This window comes from Protopterus annectens, chromosome 4.part0 (assembly GCF_019279795.1).
Source record: "Protopterus annectens isolate FY-2018-M chromosome 4.part0, PAN1.0, whole genome shotgun sequence".
Taxonomy (NCBI): Eukaryota; Metazoa; Chordata; order Ceratodontiformes; family Protopteridae; genus Protopterus; species Protopterus annectens.
In genome coordinates, this window is record NC_056733.1 from 198,151,838 (window position 1) to 198,170,898 (window position 19,061).

Genomic DNA, 19,061 nt, shown 5'->3' on the forward strand with positions numbered 1-19,061 from the left:
GAAAGCGATTTAAGAGTGACTCATTAATTCCTCTCAATTTTCTTGCAGGGAAATAATTTGGGGTAGAAAGAGAAAGACGCCTCCTCATACCTCGAATATGCAAAGCCAACTTGGAAGGCTTTTAGCAGAGGTTGTAGGGTCTGTTTTTTTTTGTTTTGTTTAGTGACATGACTCTAAATCAGAATATTGTGGACTAAGTTGGAAGTGAATTAGTAATTGTGTATTTGTTTTTATTTACAATATATAGTTTGTGTGTGTGTGTACGTACAGTACAGGTTCTGCTAAGACTGGACTAACTGCTATGATATAACTGTATTGTTAAACTGAGCATTTTATAATAAAAAGTGACTGAGATGCCACAATGCTTGTAAACAGCTTTTACCACTATGTATGCTGTTTTATTCAGCTGAGTAGCATGGAATGTTCTTGAAAATTAAAACATTTAATAAATTGTTAACAGATGAGTTCAGAGCAAGAAACCAGTGAAGTTAACCTGGTCAACACTGATATAGATAACAGCATAGCAAACGGCAACTATGCACCATACTACTGTCCACAGAATGTCTATATGCAGGATGTAGTCATGCGGATCCCAACTGTAATATATTGGGTTGCATTTAGTAGTAGTGGTTCCCCTTTTTGCAGCTCATGATAAAATTAGTCATCTCCACCCATGATATATGTAGTTGTTGCTTTGTCATGTGTACAGCCTGTAGTCTGGTGCATAACAGTTCCCTAATGCATGTGCTTGCATGGATCCAGTGTACAGTGGACTGGCCTAGGTGTATTATACAAAAGTGCCCTTTAGCCTACTGGCCTGGGTTGCATTAGAGCATGTATGTTATTGGTATGTGGCTGTGCTAGCCTGCATACTCTTGCTGCAGTAAAACTCATCCATCATTCCAAACTTAAATGATGGAAGTGGCCTGGCTGTGCACTTTTGGTAGCAGCAATTGCAAGCAACACTGGGGAGATAGCTGTACTGTGGCTGTACAGTGCAGTACATCATAATAGCACCACAGTTTCTGGATACCACTTTGCTCAAGCTCGATTCTTTACTACATTTCTTCCTTGTTGTTTACTTGTTACATAAAATAGTGATGTGTGAACTTAAAGTAATAGTTTTTATGTACTCCAAGGCAATAGCATCTCAGAGAGGAAGAAAGTCCTGTTTTTGATTTTGTTATTATAGATCCGTCTCTCTCGGAGACATCATGATCTCAGAACAAGAAGTAAAGGGATGTGGGGATTATGACCCCAGATGCAGGGTTCAAAAAATTGTCTTAATGCTTATTGGTTGTAGTTGCAAGAAAACGGTCTAAATTGCAGTTAATTTTGTTTAGGTGCTTTGTGATTTTGAGATGGTAATTTTGTGTATTTGTAGCCAAGCAGTAGAAATTAGAGCACATTTGTTTTGATCACACATAAGCAGTAGGTCCATTGTATTAGTGTAGACTGCAGTAGCCTTACTATGGTTGTACCAGTGGAGTGTTCCTTGCAGAATGTACAATAAGTATAGAAGCATTGAGTAAAGTAATTTTATGGCTGTGCAGTGGAAAACTGCAGGCTGAATGGTTGCTTTCATGGCACAGTATACAATAACCATCTATTCCTATACAATGGAGAAAAGTTCCCAGTTCAGCCTCTGTATTTCCTGACTCCATTCCTCAATGAATTGCCAATGATTTGCTAGGAAAAACAATTTTATGAGAAACAGACCAAAAATATGAGGCAAAAATCTGGACATTCTGTGAAAAGCTATGCAGTTGAGAGGTTTTCTTCTGCCTGTTCCTCCACCCAGTTCTTTTCTTCTCCAGTTACATCAAAGCATAAACTCATGACATTTATTTTCAGAACCTCTATACCACCTGTAATCAGCATCTTTATATTTAAGGATTTCACATGGTTGAATCTTATACAAATAAATTATGAAATCAAAACTTAGCCATGACATTTCCACCACTGACCTCGACACAGCAGGTTCACTAAGGACTGTTATGCCCATATAGGCAAATGAGTCCCAGCAAGATCCAAATGCAATGGGAAATGTAAAAACAATACCCCCAGTGGTCATTTGACACAAACTTTATAACAGGAAAAAAAAAAAAAAAAAAACAGTAAGACTAGAACTCATCAGAATGAGGTTTCACTATGAAACTGAAAAGCACTACAAGAACCAGTAAATTGCCTTCTGAAGCAAAAGGATAACTACATCTTTAGTTATATTAGAAAATGTAGAAATGAAACTCAATGTTCCTTTGAGTTTTTCCTTAATGGGAACCCTGCTCCCTCTGAACCCAGTGATATGTGTTCTCTGCATACTTCACCCCAGAAACAGCTATCCAAACACTACTCATCTCATTGCTATCACTAAGGAAAATGATCTTAACGTTTTATCAAATAGTCAGGAAATTCTCCTCCTTAGCACAACTACTAACCAAAGGTATTTCAGAGACCTGGGCACTTGGATTAATAATCCTTTCAGAAAAAAAAACAAAACACTCCTTTGATCATCATGTGGCAAATGTAATCAGGAAGTCATTCTGCTTAACACAACTAATAACCAAAGTTTTTTCTTGTCTAGATCCAGAGATGTCATTCCCCAATATTCAATACTGATCAGACCTATTATAAAATAGCATTCCTTTTGGCATGTACCTCACTCAACTTATCAACAAACTTAAAAAGCTCCAGAAGTTCTTAACTAAAGTTATCCTGAGTGACAGGAAGTTCTGTTCCTATACTCTGTCTTTTAGGCTCTTGAGGTGTGATGTGTGCCTGGCATACCATGCCATGCCATGCCATTAGAGAACTGGTGGTCCTTGATGTCCTGTATCTTAGTAAGTCAAGTAACTCAACTAAGAGAAGAACCAGAGACTTAAGCCTTCATCAGCAGGTAAACAAAACAGGGTGAAGAGAGAGAGGGAGATTGAGCACATCATGCTTCCACTTCTTTGGAATAATCTTCTGCAAGTTAAGCAATGACATTTAATACCTTCCTTCAAACATAACATCAACCACTGGAAGGACAGCCTCATTTACTGTAGGACTAACTGGCCTCTCCCTCTTTAGGTTCATAGGTGTGTACTAGGCTAATGGCCCTGGAGCCTTTCCAAGCCTAACCCATAGAATTACCCTGGCATCGTGCCACCCAACCTTAGTTCCCAGTGCCTCTGAGTAAAGCCACTGGAGTGATCCCTAGGGTGAATTTTCTATTTCCCATCCACTCATCAAGATTTCTCTTGAAGAGGGCCAGTGAGGTGCTCTGCTCGACATGTATGGGAAGTCTGTTCCATAGCATGGGCAGCCTCTGGGTTATGAGCCTGTCCCTCCAGTATGTTCTGTTGATTGTGGTAATGAGGTTGAAGTCTCTGGAGTGTGTGGTGCGGAGGGATTGGGATTTCTTTAGATGTAGCATTTTAAATGTCCTGTTGTGGTATTCAAACTGTGCACCTACTAGATCCCAGGCCATGACTCTAACCCCCTTTGAGAGTAAGAAAGTAAAACCTGATTGGGGGTATTAACATGGAATGCATGATTGTTAGATTAAAACAGCCTTGAAACTCATAAGAATCCTATGAAACATTACTATTGGTATGCAATGGATCATGACTTGTAATCCAATCACTATAGTAACACAATAACATGGTTCTACAATGGCAGTCCAGTCAATATAGAAGCACAGTGGACAATAATCTTACCATGGCTCTGCAGTGGAGCACAGATAGTATATTCACTACAAAAACACAGTGCATAGTCATGTTTCTGTTGCTTATACTGTGCTCTATGTCTGGCAGCATAGTCACCATAATAGCACACTGCACAGTGACTTTACTATGTTGAGTACATCGGTGCTGTCATTATGTTAACATGGTGTGTATTAACTTTACTGTAGCTTGTACAAACGAAGCACAGCTGAGTGCACTCACTACACTTGTACAGTGACCAAGTAAACTTATTGTGGTTTGTACAGTGGAGCACAGTTGAGAGTACACTCAATATATTAGCAAAGTGAACAGTAACCTTAATATGGCTTATATATTTGGAGCACAGATGGCAAAACAATCACGAATGACAGCAAGTATAAACATTATTATGACTGAACAGTTGAGGACAGTTAGTGCACTTACTGTGGTTTGTACAGTGGAGCATAACTTGCAGTGCAGTTGCTATAGTAACAGCAAGTAGTAATCTTATTACAACAGTACAAATAGAGTGGCTGCCAACTCAGTCAATGTTCCAGCAGTTACCCTGCTATAGCTGTACAACAAAACATCTTTCTAGGTGATTGTTTTGTCCCCATGCCTGCAAACTGTCAACAGCCCCCATACACACACCAGTGAGGCAGAACCTATTCATTCCTTTATCTCTGAGGCTTTAACCAGGTGATGAGGCAAAAAGGCTGTCTTGGGGGTATCATGCAGGCATCCGTAAGGATGCTTTGTGCTCTTGCCAGCGTCCTGATAATTAAAGAATTTGATTGTCTTAATCCCATTCTCTGGGCTTGGGTATGATTGATAGGTATCACTGCAGAGACTCAGTGCTTTCTGTATGTGGGTGCATGCTCCCATACTTCCACTACAAAGGCTGCCAACCCTTGGTGGTTTGATAAGCCTATTGTCTGCCCTTAGGCCACATATTTTTGTCTCAGCTTCTGTAGGGATATCAATTCAGTTCATGGCCAGCTTTATCTCCAGGCCAGTATGGGTACATGGTGTGACAACCCTCCACTGGAACAGTATTCAAGGAGCCTCAGTCCTCACCACTGGCAACATTGGTTGATGTTCACTGACAGAATGACAAGTACACACACAGTATTTCTAGATGTAGCTCTCTGCATCAAGTGCAATTTTCCTTAAGAGCACACAGAGACCACAGTCAGTCTGGGGCTGATTTCTCACTCTTCCTCCAGATCCCTAGTAAGACTCCCCACTTGCACAGCTGTAGATTTAACATCTCAGTTGAGCGACTAAGCCAAAACCTCCAGCACCCTTTCTGTCCAACCAGTGTTTCATGTCCCTGCCCAAGTAGATGACACACACACTCTGAGGTTTGATTTACACACACACACTGAAAGGTTGGCACAGGCTTACTAGCTATGCCCCCTTCTGCCTAGACTATAAGGTAGTTTCCACTGTTACCAGTCACTTCTTATCAGCTACTTTAAGGCCCTTAACAAAGGGTGTCCAATCTTACTGCATTATATTAACAACAACAACAACAAAGGGTAGTTTGACCAAGAGCAAGGCTATTAGGAGTGGCCCACACAGTGTCACCAAATAAATATGCAAGTACTCTAGAAACCTAAATGTCTCTCCACAGATCAGCTAAAATGAAAGGTTTAAATATATTTAATAATAAATAAAAGAACAAGACAATACTAAGTATATATTCACAGTGACAGAGTTCAAAACCACAGGAAATATTTAAAATAACATTGCAGTACAGGCGCACACAAATAAAGAAAAACATCTAAACTAAGCTTTACTAGATTCCTGACTGTATCTAAAAGAGAATTATACTATAACCTAAGAACTTACTAATAGAGCAAGGTAGATGAGGTGAATGGATCTTCTAGTTGTCAGGTCCAAGACAGAATGCAGAAAGCTCTGTCTCACTAAGAGACTTCTCAAACTAATATCAAAATTATTACTGCTGGGATAGTTTGCAGAATGACATAATTTCTTATCACCTGACTTCTAGTTCCCAGGCCAAAACACCCATTGCTAGAAGCTGGCAGCATGTGGCATCTACTTGTAAAAATATACAGATGAGGGCTTTTCCTTGGATCTTTGGCAGATGTTGGAAGTCATAAAAGAATTCAATTCCTCCATGCTTCAAAAGTAGCAAGTTAACTCCAAGGACAATACAGAAAGCTTCCTAGTACATACTCTGTGTCTCTAGCTGCACTGAAAAGCTGAGAGATAGCCTCTTTTATTGCATAGCCCATAACTTAATTTCAGCTATTTTTCTAAAGTTTGCTCGACTGAAGTTAACCCTCCAGTTTCCTCTGTTGATACATACATTTAAACAGTTACAGTAGTGCATGTACATTTCTGTTCTCTTCCAGTAAGGTATACTGTGGATACATTTTAAGCACAAGCACTTTACAAAATACCTTTTCAACACAAACATCTGTACAGAGCAGTTTGATATACACATGACACACAGTTCTAATACATTTGCAACACAAGCATCTTATGTAAAACATATTGATATTCACCAGTGACCTATAATTATTTACAAAATTCCAGCTAGCTGTGCTGGCAGTATCTCCTTTCATGACACATGGTTACACCCATCCTGCCATGTAGGTACCATCAGGTGCCCAAGCCACTAATCAAACTAGGTTCACCTGTGCCACAGTCATGACTTTATCCCTGTACACCACTGGCACTGCAGTCACAATATAACAGTGTGCATTAACTTTATTGTGGCTGTTCAGCCTGTCAGTTCAGTGGACAGTAACCTTACTAGAGTTGTAGATTGGAACACAGCTAACAGTATAGTCACTATATTATCAGTATTCACTAACCTTAGTATGGCTGATAGACCACTAGTTTCTATCTACATTTGTTCAGTGCATTTCAGCATAGATACAATGTGCAGACTATATTCCATAGTATTTCTGACACAGCATTGGTCTTATACGTTGTCTGTTGCTTAGCATCCTCCTTAGTCCAGAATTCTGCATGTGCCAGCTGTGCTTACAAATGATGGCTGCATCTGTAATGAGATTCTGAATATTCTGCATCACTTCTTAGCCACAATGGAGCATAGTGGGCACAACAGTAGAACAGTGTGTTTTCATCTTACAGCAGAGTAATGGAAAAGATTTGGCAGTACAATCACTTATAGTATATTTGTATAACCTTGCATGGCTGTGCAGTTGTCAGTGCAATCACAGATGGATGGATAAATAAATAATGAGGTAACCACAATAGAGCTGTTGGTTGACACTACAGTAAATACACTGGCATTATATTTAAACAACTCTATTACACATGACTTTAAAGTGACACTGTGCACATCCAGTAATAGAAAACAAACCACATTTGCATTATTTTCATGCAGCATACATATGTTTTATTTTTAACCATTTTTATTCAGTCCAACATTGCATACATTGTTCAATTCCTACCTTCCATTAAATTTCACTCCTCCTACAGAACATTATTCTAAACACATTATTCCCACAAACTCAATTTATTTCTATGTAATTTGCTCCTCCTTTTTTTTCTAAAGACCCCACCTCCAGTACTGAGCTAGTATTATAATAATATGGTGTAGCATTACTATGGCTGTACAGTGGAATACAGTTCACAGTGCACTCACTGTAATAGCACTATAATATAGTGGTGTAATCTTACTATGGCTTTAGAGTGGGACACACTTGACAGTACAGTCACTGTATTAACACTACAGTATAATGATGAAATATAGCTGTACACTGGAGCACTGTGGCAGTTTAGTCACTATACTTGCACTTGCAAATAGTGGCTTAACCTTTCTGTGATAGTATGGAGCATGTCTGGCAGTACATTCATTAGAGCAGCACTGTAAGAGGTATAGCCTTCATATGACTGTAGAGTGGAGTACACATGAGAGTACTGTCACAAGAATAGCACTACTACAAAGTAGTGGTAAAGCAGTACTGTGACTGTGAAGGAGATTAGCTGACAGTACAGTCACTGTAGTATAGTTGCATAACCTTACTATGACTGTACAGTGAAGCACAGTTAGTATGGTCACTATAGTATACTGCTATTACCTTACTATTGTAGTACAGTGAAATAAAGTTGCAGTTCAGTCACTATACTATACTATCAATACAAAATAGTAGCGCAACATTATTATAGCCCAGTTGATGGTGCAGTAATAATAGTCTAATGGCATAATCTTAGTATAGCTGTGTCCTGAAACATAGTAGACAGTACCGTCAGTGTTGCACCACTGTTGGATAGTGATGTATCCTTATTATAGCTGTAGCAACCATAGACCATGTTTGACAGTATAGTCACTGTAGTGGCACTGTAATATACTGTGCAGACTTGCTGTAGTTGCTAAATGAAGCACAGTTGACAATACTGTCCTTAAAGCAGCACTGTAAGATAATGACATAAACATACTGTAGCTGTAGAGTGGAACACAGGTGATAGTACAGTCACACTATAGGGCAGCACAATAATCTTACTATAGCTATATAGTGGAGCCCCCACTGACAGTACAATCACTATACCACTGCTATAGTACAGTGGCATGATCTTACTATAGCTGTACAGTGCAGCCAGTATAGTAGCACTGTAGTGTAGTTGCATAACCTTACTGTGGCTGTACAGTTATTGTAGTAGCATTACATAATGGAAGAATAATTTTACTTTAGCTGTACAGTGCAGCACAGTTGACAGTACAGTCACTTTAGTGGCATAACTTTACTATAACTGTACAGTGAAGCACATTTGGCAGTACAGCCAGTAGTCGCACTATAATATAGTATAATTATAGATTCATAGACTGTTACTAGAGGGGCTTTCTAAGCCTAGCCAAGTTTTCCCAAAAGAATAATGATGATCTGCATCCAAGCAGACCATTGAGGGCCAGGCAGTGACTGCACAAGTTGACATTGCAATAATTTTGTCTCCTTAGTATTGTGCAGTAGAGCATATTTGACAGTACAATCCCGTTAGCAGTACCAAAAGGTAGTGCTGCAGCATTACTATTACTTTACAGTGGAGCACTTTTGACAGTGCTGTCCCTGGGGTTGTGTAACCTCACTATGGCTATATAGTGGAGCACAGCTAATAGTACAGTTATTATATTAGAACTATAGGGTAGTGGTGTAACCTTTCTCTGGCTGTGTATTGGAGCACAGCTGACATTACAGTCACTAGAGTAACACCACTTTGGAAGGTAGCACATATGATTAAGTCTGTGAGCAGCTGCTGCTTGTAATAGAGTGTTTGATTCCCTCAACCTTCATTTGCCTACTCTTTGACTGTAAGCAAGTCCAGTTAATCAGCCAGTGCTTTGGAGCAATTAGGAAATTGACCCAGGCTTCTCAATGGTCTCTTGGACCACATGTCTAGCAGCTACCTCTGAATCTATGAACCATAGTGATGTAACATTTCTATAGCTTAACAGTGGAGTATAGTTGACTGTACATTCACTGTAGCAGCACAGTAGGATAATGACATAACCTTTGTACAGTTAAGCACAGTTTACAATACTCACTATAGTAACACAGTGCGCAGTAAGCCTTCTATGGCTTACAGCGAAGCACAGCTCACAGTACATTCATTACTGTACAGTGGCATAAGCTTTTCTATGGCTGAGTAATAAAGCACATTTGGCTGAACACTACTACAGGCTAGAGATATAACCTTAGTATAGCTATACAGCAGAGCACACATGGCAGTATAATCACTATAGAGACACTATAGTTTAATGCACTGACTGTACTATGAATGTACTGTGGAGCACAGTTGCCAGTATAATCACTACAGTAGCATTGCAGGAAGTTGGCATACCCTTACTATATATATATATATATATATATATATATATAAATATATATATATATATATATATACACACACACATACATACAACAGAACACATATGACCATGCAGTCATTGTGTTTGCATTATATTATAGTAGTATAATGTTACTACAGCAGTACAGTTAATAGTATGGTCACTGTAGTAATAGTGTAGGATAGTAGTGTAACATTACTATGGCTGTGCAGTGGTGCACAGCTGACTGTACCTTCACAGTACTAGAGGTGTTGTTTAGTGACACAACTTTACTATAGCTGTACATTGGAGCATGGTTAACAGTAAAGTCACTGTAGTAGCACTGTAGGATAGTTAATTAACAGTACAGTTACAGTAGTAGCAGTATAACCTCACTATCTACATTAAAGCACATTTAGCAGTACAGGTAATGCACAACACCATGCATCTGGGATGCAGCTTCTCTTAGTTTGGGATGAATTTGAGTCACATTCCTATTTACCTTTAATAGTGAAGCAGTCAGAAATATGTTGTGCACTGCAGGGCAAGATGAATGAATGATCAGCCTGTTGTCTGGCTAGTAGTGGTGATTAGAGTGGAGTTTGCCTGTGTTTGAACAGTTGCACAGTGTGCTCAGCTACAATACATACTTTAATAAAATGGAAGTTATGCAGTTATGTTTTGCTATTCAATATCTTGTATTCTGTACTTCTTGCAGTTCACATTCCTGACTTTGAGAAAGTTTCCTTTCTACCGTAATTTTTCTGACTTGTATTCCTTTGGACCAGTGGTTCTTGTTCATCCCCTGTAGTTAAATGCACTCCAGATTTATCTCTGAATCCCACAGTGTATTGGTGGTGTGTCTGACTTTGAATAGTATCATATCCTGACATTTTTGTCCTTTGTACTAGTTTATTAAATTCTAACTTGCTGAAGCAGTTTTTGAGTTATTAAATATTTTGGAAATAAACTGAACTATAAATGTTGTAAACATCATTACAGGCATGGCTGCATTGCATGAAGCTGTACTTTCTGGAAACCTGGAATGTGTGAAACTCCTGGTGAAATATGGAGCTGACATTCACCAGAAGGATGAAAATGGTTGGACTCCACTCCACATGGCCTGCAGTGATGGACATGCCGACATTGCAAAGTAAGGGAACTCTTCCACTAAGCATATGATAATGACTATTTCTGTCCTGTAATACTTTGGTCTCTCTTTCTGCTTGAAGTGGTTGGGCTCAGTTGGTCAGTAAATATTTGACATTGCTACTGCCCCACCACTATAAACCACTTTTTCCTAATGCTTCCAACAAATCAAGTTGGATGTTTTGCTTTGGTAATATATAACTAGTGGCATTTTTCTCATTACTAAGTCCTTAATTGGAAGAAAGTTGTTGGTTCATTGCCTAGCACCCTTGATATAGAGGCTTCAGTAGCAGAGGCTGGATTATGACTCCCCAACAATTTGGTATCACTTATTTTCAGTAATGCCAGCACTTTATCTGTTGAATATCTTTTAGTGAGTTCCTTCCTCCCTTAAGGGTAAATGGAGGAACATACTTTGTTCTGGAATGCAACAGTTTGATGGATTCCTGTATTCTTGTTAAAAATATGGTAACCAAATGGTCCATTTAGCCAGGTACACTGTAATAGGTTCATAGGTGTTTAGTAGGCTGATGACCACAAGGGCATTTTTAAGTCTAACCATGCACCCAAATCTCTGACAAGTTCAGGTACCCTTGGTAAGTATAAGCAGGAGCTTGAGAGATTAAACATTTACAAGCAGGGGTCTGGGTGAGGAACCATTTACAGCCTTCCTGTGTCCATGGGAGACATAGGTACCAAAGCAGGACTGGATTTCCTGTTCCCCATCCAGCTGTCCAATTTACACTTGAAGTGAGTTAGAGAGGAACTCTGCTCCATATGGATGGAGGAGCCTGTTCGAGAAATGGACTAGTCTCTGGGATATATACCCATTTCTCCAGCAGGTATTTATATCATAGGCACGGCTTAAGTCTTTAAAACAGGTAATTCTGGTGCTGTTTGCTTTGAGTATATGCAGGGAGGTCCATCACATGGTGTCTGACAATGTCTTGTATGCCAGCCATATATCTCTCCTCAACAGCCTGTAGGAGACAGAATACAGGGATAGGGCCTTGAGGTAGTCAGCAGAAGACACATTACTTACATCCTGTATTCTTTTAGTGAGGAACCTCTGTGGATGTTCCATTTGTTGGATATGCCTGGAAAGGTATATACCAAAGGGGACACTGTACTCAATGATAGGCCTGATGAATGACAAATACAGTGGAACAATGACTTGGGTGCCATTCCTTTGTTTATAAGTTGCAAAACCTAGAATGATTTCCTCTCTACTGTAGACACATGATGGTTAAAGGCTAGATTACTGTCTATATGTGTCTACAAGTCCCTGACTACTGGGTGAACTCATAGGTGTGCATTGTCAATATGATAGTTACCAGGGGTGGATGACTTCCTGAAGCATACTAATATGCATTTCTTGGCAATTAGTTTTCGTCCATGGCTCTGACACCAAGTATTTGTCATTGTCAGCCCTTCCTGGAGAACATTTGTATTGGAGAGGAATTCTATCACTGCTCCTAATTTTCAATCTGCAAATTTAGTCAGCCAGAGGACATTGACATTGGCCCTGACTTCAGAGAAGTAAATGCCAAAAAGGAGGTGGTCCCAGGACCTGACTGGCCTCTTTGTAGAGGTGGACTCCCCGATTCTAAATTCCTGGGTCCTGTCTGTGAACCAGCTGGCTATCCATCGGGTAACATAAGAGTTTATACTTAACTTCCTGAGTTTGTCAACAATGTGAGGGATTGTGTCATATGCCTTGGCCAGGTCAAGGTAAGCAGTATGAACCATTTTGTCCTCAGCAATTGCTTTGGTGACCTCCTGAAAAAGTCCACCAGGTTGAGTAGACATGAACTGTCCTCAAAAAATCATATTAGGTTTGGTCCAGGCTCTGCAGGTTTCCTATATCATTATTGATCATTTTCATTATAATTCTTTCCATGGCTTGCATATGAGAGTAGTGAGACTTATGGGTCTTTAATTTCCATGGTCTATAGGTGGTCCACCTTTGTGTAGAGGGATGATTGTTGCTGTTCTCCATTCATGAGGCCTATTTGGAAGCTACAGTTACATGGCAATTCCGGAGGGCCTGATAGGTCATGTTTCATGCTATTTAGAAAGCATCCTGGGATACTGTCTGGGCCCTTTGATGCAGTGTTCTTGGTCTTACTTAAAGAGAGCATTAAGGACCTGTTCCCTAGTGATAGCAGGGAATTATGGTATTTCCTGAGGGAAGGTTGACAGCGAGGGAAGGGTAAAGTTTGAGTTGAATTTGTTGGCCAGTAAGTTTGCTATATGTTCTGGCTCATTGTAGGTGGTTCCATTAACAATGACCTTTGCACACAATTGTGTATTGCCTTTGAAGATGCAGACATAATTAAAGAATGCATTGTGGTTGGCCTTGGAGGCCAAATTTAGCTCAAATGTGGCTTCAGTAGACTTTATTTCTCCTCTTGAAATGTTTGTTTAGTTTGATGAGAGTGCACAGACAAGGACTAAAGGTGGAATCATGATTTACATTAAATGTAAATATACCTCAAGGCTTTTCAGACAGGACAATGCACTTGAGTTCTGATGGGTGCTGAACCTCCTAGTTTTTGCCATGATTTTCTTCCTTCCATTACACAGCCTATTGATGATGTTTTTTAAGTTAGTTCTGTATTTCTTCCTGGTGGGTGCAGCTGTTTACATGTTTGTATAGGGTTCCTGTAAACAGTTGTTCTCGGGGTTTATTGTGGCTTGAAATTCTGCCAGGTTATCACTTAGTAGGAAGTTAGCCTTAGAGTAGTTCCTAAATATTCCAGGGTTAGCTGGGATTCTAGGTTTTATTTTTACTTCAATGGAAGCCATTTTGTGGTCTGACCTTACCAGAAAAGACATTGCATTAAGGGGTAAGTCAGTATGCTTGTACCCCTGGTTGGTATATTGACAGTCTGGTCCAAAGAGCTTGTGTTTACAAAATGCAGGAATCTCTGCCTGTAAATTTGGTGTCATATATGACTCCTAGTTAATAGTGGGGTAATTAGTCAGCCATGAATATGGTACTGGGTTGGAGTGAGTGTTTCCAATAACTTTAAATGCATGGTACGGGTTTCCTGGGTCATAGAGGGGACCTATAGTTTACAAGGAAGTGGTATAGGATTTTGCCTATGGTGATTTAAACATGGAGAAACTCAAGTGCATTGTCCTGTTTAAAAAGCCTTAAGGTATATTTATATTTGATGTAAATCAAGACACCTCCAACTTTAGTCCTTGTCTGTGTAGTAGCTGGTCTAAATGTGTAGAAGGCATTATAGCCTTGCACTGCTGGAGTGCTGTCTGTGTCTTTAAACCATGTGTCAGTGACCACACAGATAGCATCCCCTAGGGTGAGGAGAGCTTGTAGGGAGTGTTTTTTTTTTTTTTTTTTTAAGACTTCTAGCATTGACCGGTAACACCATTAGATTTTCTTCGTTTTGATTTACTATGTCAGAAGTACTTTCAGTTTGGCATTGCCTAAAAAGGCACTATGAAGAGCACAGTGTTTTAGCTACTATTCAAAGGCCTAGAAGGGAGAGATGCAGATCATCCCTGGCAAAGCAGCATGATCTGTTGACCGTCTCCTTCCATGCTAACAAATATTGCACCCCCTTAGAATGACACCAGAAACTAATCCAATTACTGAAGTCAGTCATCTTCTGTTCATATTGTGGCATCATCCATGGAGAAGGTAAAATGCTGCTCAGTGCTAGGCTCATACCAGCCTGGGACACATATTCAGAGAGCTCCATGATGGCTCTCTTCATATAGTCAAGGGAGGTACATCTCAGGTCATTTACACCCACATGGACTATGACTGAATCATATTGGTACTTGTGCTCCAATGACCTGAGTGTGTGTGCAATGTGGTGGATCCTGAGCCCTGATAAGAAACTGACCATGACTTTCTCCTTACTCAGTCTGGTAAAAGACACGTCAGTGTGTCTCACAATGAAGTTTCCAATGACCGAAATGTTGGATTGTGCTGTGGCTTGCCTTATAGGCTACAGGCTCCATGAGATGTGCTGCATGTGTTGATGTGGGTGTTATTTTGAAAGAATGCATTTGGAGCTGTTGAGGGTATTTTTTATGTGTACTTCATCTAGGATGTCTTTGGGGTTTATGAAGGTTACATTTAAGTCCCTCAACATATGTGGTTTATGTGTCTGCTTTGAACTGTATGTGATAGGTGCAGTGTGTGTACTACTGACAACCTGATTGACATTAGGAGTACTTTTATGTGAGAGCTTTGGGTCCAGTGACATTGTGTAAGTACATCTCTCACATACCATATCAGTTTGTTTGAGAATTAACTGGTTGTCAGTAATACTTGTTAGTTATGTATTTTTAACAGACTGTTCCAGGGAGTTCAGATACTCTACCTTTATTTTTTTTCTTCAAATAACCACTTCATTCCTTTGGATATTTCAGGACTGCCTTCAGTTCTGACTACAGTGTGTCTTAATGTCTGCTGGGTTGATTCTGATTCCATCCTTAATTTGCCTCATTATACTGCCATTCAGAAACCATCTCCCAACTGTCAGGATGAATGTAGGCTACACTTAGTGATGCTGCTCAGTCCAACATGTTTATTCCCCCTGCAGTTACTTGAAGCATCATGTTGTATATCATTCCACTTTGTATGGCAGAGTAGTAGTATTGATATGAGGGGTTATTTTTTGTGTGAATCCAAATGGGAGAGTACAGGTTTGTATACCGTCATCCTAAAACTGACCATCCCTCTCCAAATGTGAGTCTCTTTGCCAAGTCTAACAATTGTAAATCCAGGCAGTTCTTCTTTAATGTGGGGACACCTTTCCATGCTTGCTGGTATAACTATCTAATCATAGGATTCTTCTTTCTATCTGGTGCTTGTTTTGAAATTTATAAACTTCAAAAACAGAGCCCATAGTTTGGCACAGCACTTCTCACCACTTATTTTTTACGGGGAAAAAAACCCAGAATTCATGATGTCATGTATTACATCTAAATATTTTGTAGAGTTGTATCATTACATAATCATCGAAGTTTCAGCAAATCACAAACAGTCTCTGAGGAAGTTAGTGATGAAAACAGTGTGAAGTGGAAGGTTCGCCATGGTGTTCCATAGTCCATTGTTCTGTCTTTAACACAGCATTGCTATAAAACTTGGTTTAAATAAGAACCTACTTAAGTTTAGATTTCATAATTTCTTGAGATGTATCTTTGTTGACTTTAGTGTTAGTTACTGAAGAAACCTGCTTAATACAGAGACAGAGGCTACAAATGCAGCTTAAATATTGACATGAATTAGTTGGTACTACATAATTATTCTACAGGTTCTGACCCAACATTTACTTGCCTTCATTGTTCCTACTCATGAGATCATCAGCATGTTTTGTTGTTCATGATTGATCAGTGCTGTAATGTTGTACTTCCCACGAAGGGGATCTGATAACAGCTCAGCCTTGGTGGAGTCCTTGCTGTGTAGTATAGACTGCCATTCTGCAGGACAATAGCATGTTCTTCCATGAAGGATTCCTGAGATGGCAGCTTCATGCTGTGGTACGGTCTCATTCTGCACCTCATAGAGTCAAGTATTACAAAGAACTCTGGCAAGGGACCATGAGTTAAATGCTCAACACATCATGCTACAAAGTAGCAGCAGCACCTGATGCATCATCTAAGAAGGCTATATTACATCAGCGTAATGTGCATATAATAAGCATTGTGTTCTCAAGGAGCAATAACAGTACCTGAATTAGCATGCTGAGGAACATCAGTAGTACCTCAACTACATGCCAAAGAGGAGTAATAGAACTTGAAGTATCATGATGAGGAAAAAGCAGCACCTGTGGAAGCATACTAAGAAGGGCTAACTGTACCCTAAGTGCACTGCATGTGTGTGCCTTGGTGAGGAGCAGCCATAAGATACAAGAGAAGCATGCTGAGAGCAGCAGCCATACATTAAAATGCATGATAGGGAGGGGCTCGTACACCTTTGAAACAGTGTGCCAGAGAACAACAGTACTTGGACCAAAGCTCCAAAGGTGGTGGTGTTTCCATATTCATAAAGGATGTGCACACCTCCAGACTGATAGCCCAACATAACGCATCAGAGATACTTCATGTGTAGCTAACATTGAGTAAGACAGCAATTCATGTTGTAGCCTACTATAGGTCCCCAACTATGTCCCAAGACTCACACTCCACGTTTCTAAGCACCGTGGAGAGTATTAGGGTCCATCCTAACACTCTTATACTGGGCAACTTCAACTACCCCTCCATTAACTGGGAAAACTGCTCATGTACCAATACACTTGCCCAACGTTTCCTGGAATTCATTAATTCCAATGCTCTGGACCAGCTCATTCTTACCCTCACTAGAGGTAGCAACATCCTTGACCTGGTTATTACTAACATGGGCAACTGTTGCTCTACACTAATAGTCAACTCCTCCCTGGTTAGATCCGACCACAAACTAATCACCATGGAACTATACATCCCTCCCACCCACCCCTGCAAAGGTAACCAACATGAAAAACTTCTCCAAAGAAAATTTTGAGCTCCTAAAAACAGAGGTGGCTAACTTCATGGCACCCATGCAAATGGAGAATAGTTGCATGACCACCAAATCATACACCAATGCACTGTACGAACACGTACACAAATGCATGGATCTCACCATACCCAATAGAACCAAGATGCTCTCCTCCAAAAAAATGAAGCCAGTCTGGTGGTCCCCTGCCATAAACAAACTCTACAACAGAAGGAGGAAACTGATGCGGAATAAGGTGAAGTCCCAAGACTGGAAAAATTCCCTTATCAGCCACAACAAAAAGTTGAGATCCCTCATCAAATCCTCTAAAGCTAGCTGAAAACAGAATTGCAGCAGATAGTAAAGGCAACCACAAGGACTTCTATAGTTATGTAAAGAATCCCCACAGCAATATCCAGATTTGCTCTGAGTTACTGCACAATGGTACCTCCTATACCGAGCCAACAGATATTGCCAATATACTTGCCGACAGATTTAGTGCCAACTTTACCCCCCCCCCAAGGACCAATCACAATACCAGTAGATTGCCAAGCACCCAGTATTACTGCTGCACAGGTTAAAACAGCACTGTCCAAGACCAAGAATACAGCTTCTATGGGACTTGACAATATCCCTGGCTGTGTTCTACATGAACTACAGAGTGAACTGGTACCTCACCTGTGTGCCCTGTTCAGTCACAGCCTCACCTCAGGCTTTGTCCCCGCTGAATGGCGCACTGCTACAGTCATCCCTCTCCACAAAGGAGGAGCGATTACAGACCCTGGGAACTATCGCCCCATTAGCCTGACTAGTCTGATATGCAAAGCTTTGGAACGCATCATCATGGACCTAATAAACAAGGATATAGGGAATCTCCAAACTCTGGATCCCAAACAGTTTGGTTTTGTGAACAGTAGATTATGCCTGTTCAACCTGGTTGACTTCTTTGAGTCAGTCACCAGAGCTGTGGATGAAGGCAATGTGGTTCATACAGCCTGCTTTGATCTGGCCAAGGCCTTTGATACCATTCCCCACTCAGGAGTCAGAAAAACTCAATAAGCTAGGCATCGACCCATATATCACTAGGTGGGTTGCAAACTGGCTCACAGACAGAACCCACAGTGTGAAAGTAGCTGACTCAGTGTCAGACTGCCGACCAGTCACTAGTGAAGTCCCACAGCATTCAGTCCTGGGTCCTCTCCTGTTTGGTATCTACTTCTGTGAAGTCCAGGCCAACACAAAGGGAGTCCGGCTGACAAAGTCCGCAGACAATTGCAAGTTGGGAGCTATTATTAACTCCCCAAGTGATGTTGACATCCTACAGAAATGCCTCACTCTGACCAATGACTGGTGTCAGAACCATGGCCTTAAGCTCAACGCCAAAAAATGTGTCATCATCTCCTTTGGGAAAAAACTGGTTCCCATGAATTACCACAGCGATGGTAGTCCACTGACCACAAAAGGTGTTATAAGATATCTGGGAACACAGGTTGACAGCAACCTCTCTTTTGACCTCCACATTGCCACTGTGGTCAGAAAGTCCTTCTATGTGGCACATCTCATTACTAAAGGTTTTGCATCCAGGAAGAAAGAGGTCATTGTCTTCCTGTACTTCTTCCTTCATTAGGCCAATCATAGAGTACAATGCCCCATTTAACATGTACCTCACTAGACACCTGCAGCAACTGGAGAGGCCACAAAAGTACCTCACAAAGAGGATCTTAGGCCTTAAACACTTGTCCTATATGGGCAAACTCAAAAAACTCCAACTATTCTCGGTCTCATATTGCCTACGTAGAGGCAATCTCTGCTCGACTTACAAAGCCATGTCTGACCCAGCTCTGTAAGAAATGCTACATCTAAAGAAATCCCAATCCCTCTATACCACATGCTCCAGAGACCTCAA

At 40.5% G+C, this 19,061-nt stretch overlaps 1 protein-coding gene across 1 annotated transcript in view; it reads left to right on the forward strand.

Annotated features, from left to right (window-relative positions):
* The window catches only part of PPP1R27 (protein phosphatase 1 regulatory subunit 27), a 275,527-nt gene that overhangs the window by 221,004 nt on the left and 35,462 nt on the right, over nucleotides 1-19,061 (forward strand). The window contains exon 2 of the mRNA XM_044068199.1: nucleotides 10,516-10,666. Coding sequence (XP_043924134.1) covers nucleotides 10,516-10,666 — 151 coding nt within the window. The remainder of the gene's footprint in view (nucleotides 1-10,515; nucleotides 10,667-19,061) is intronic.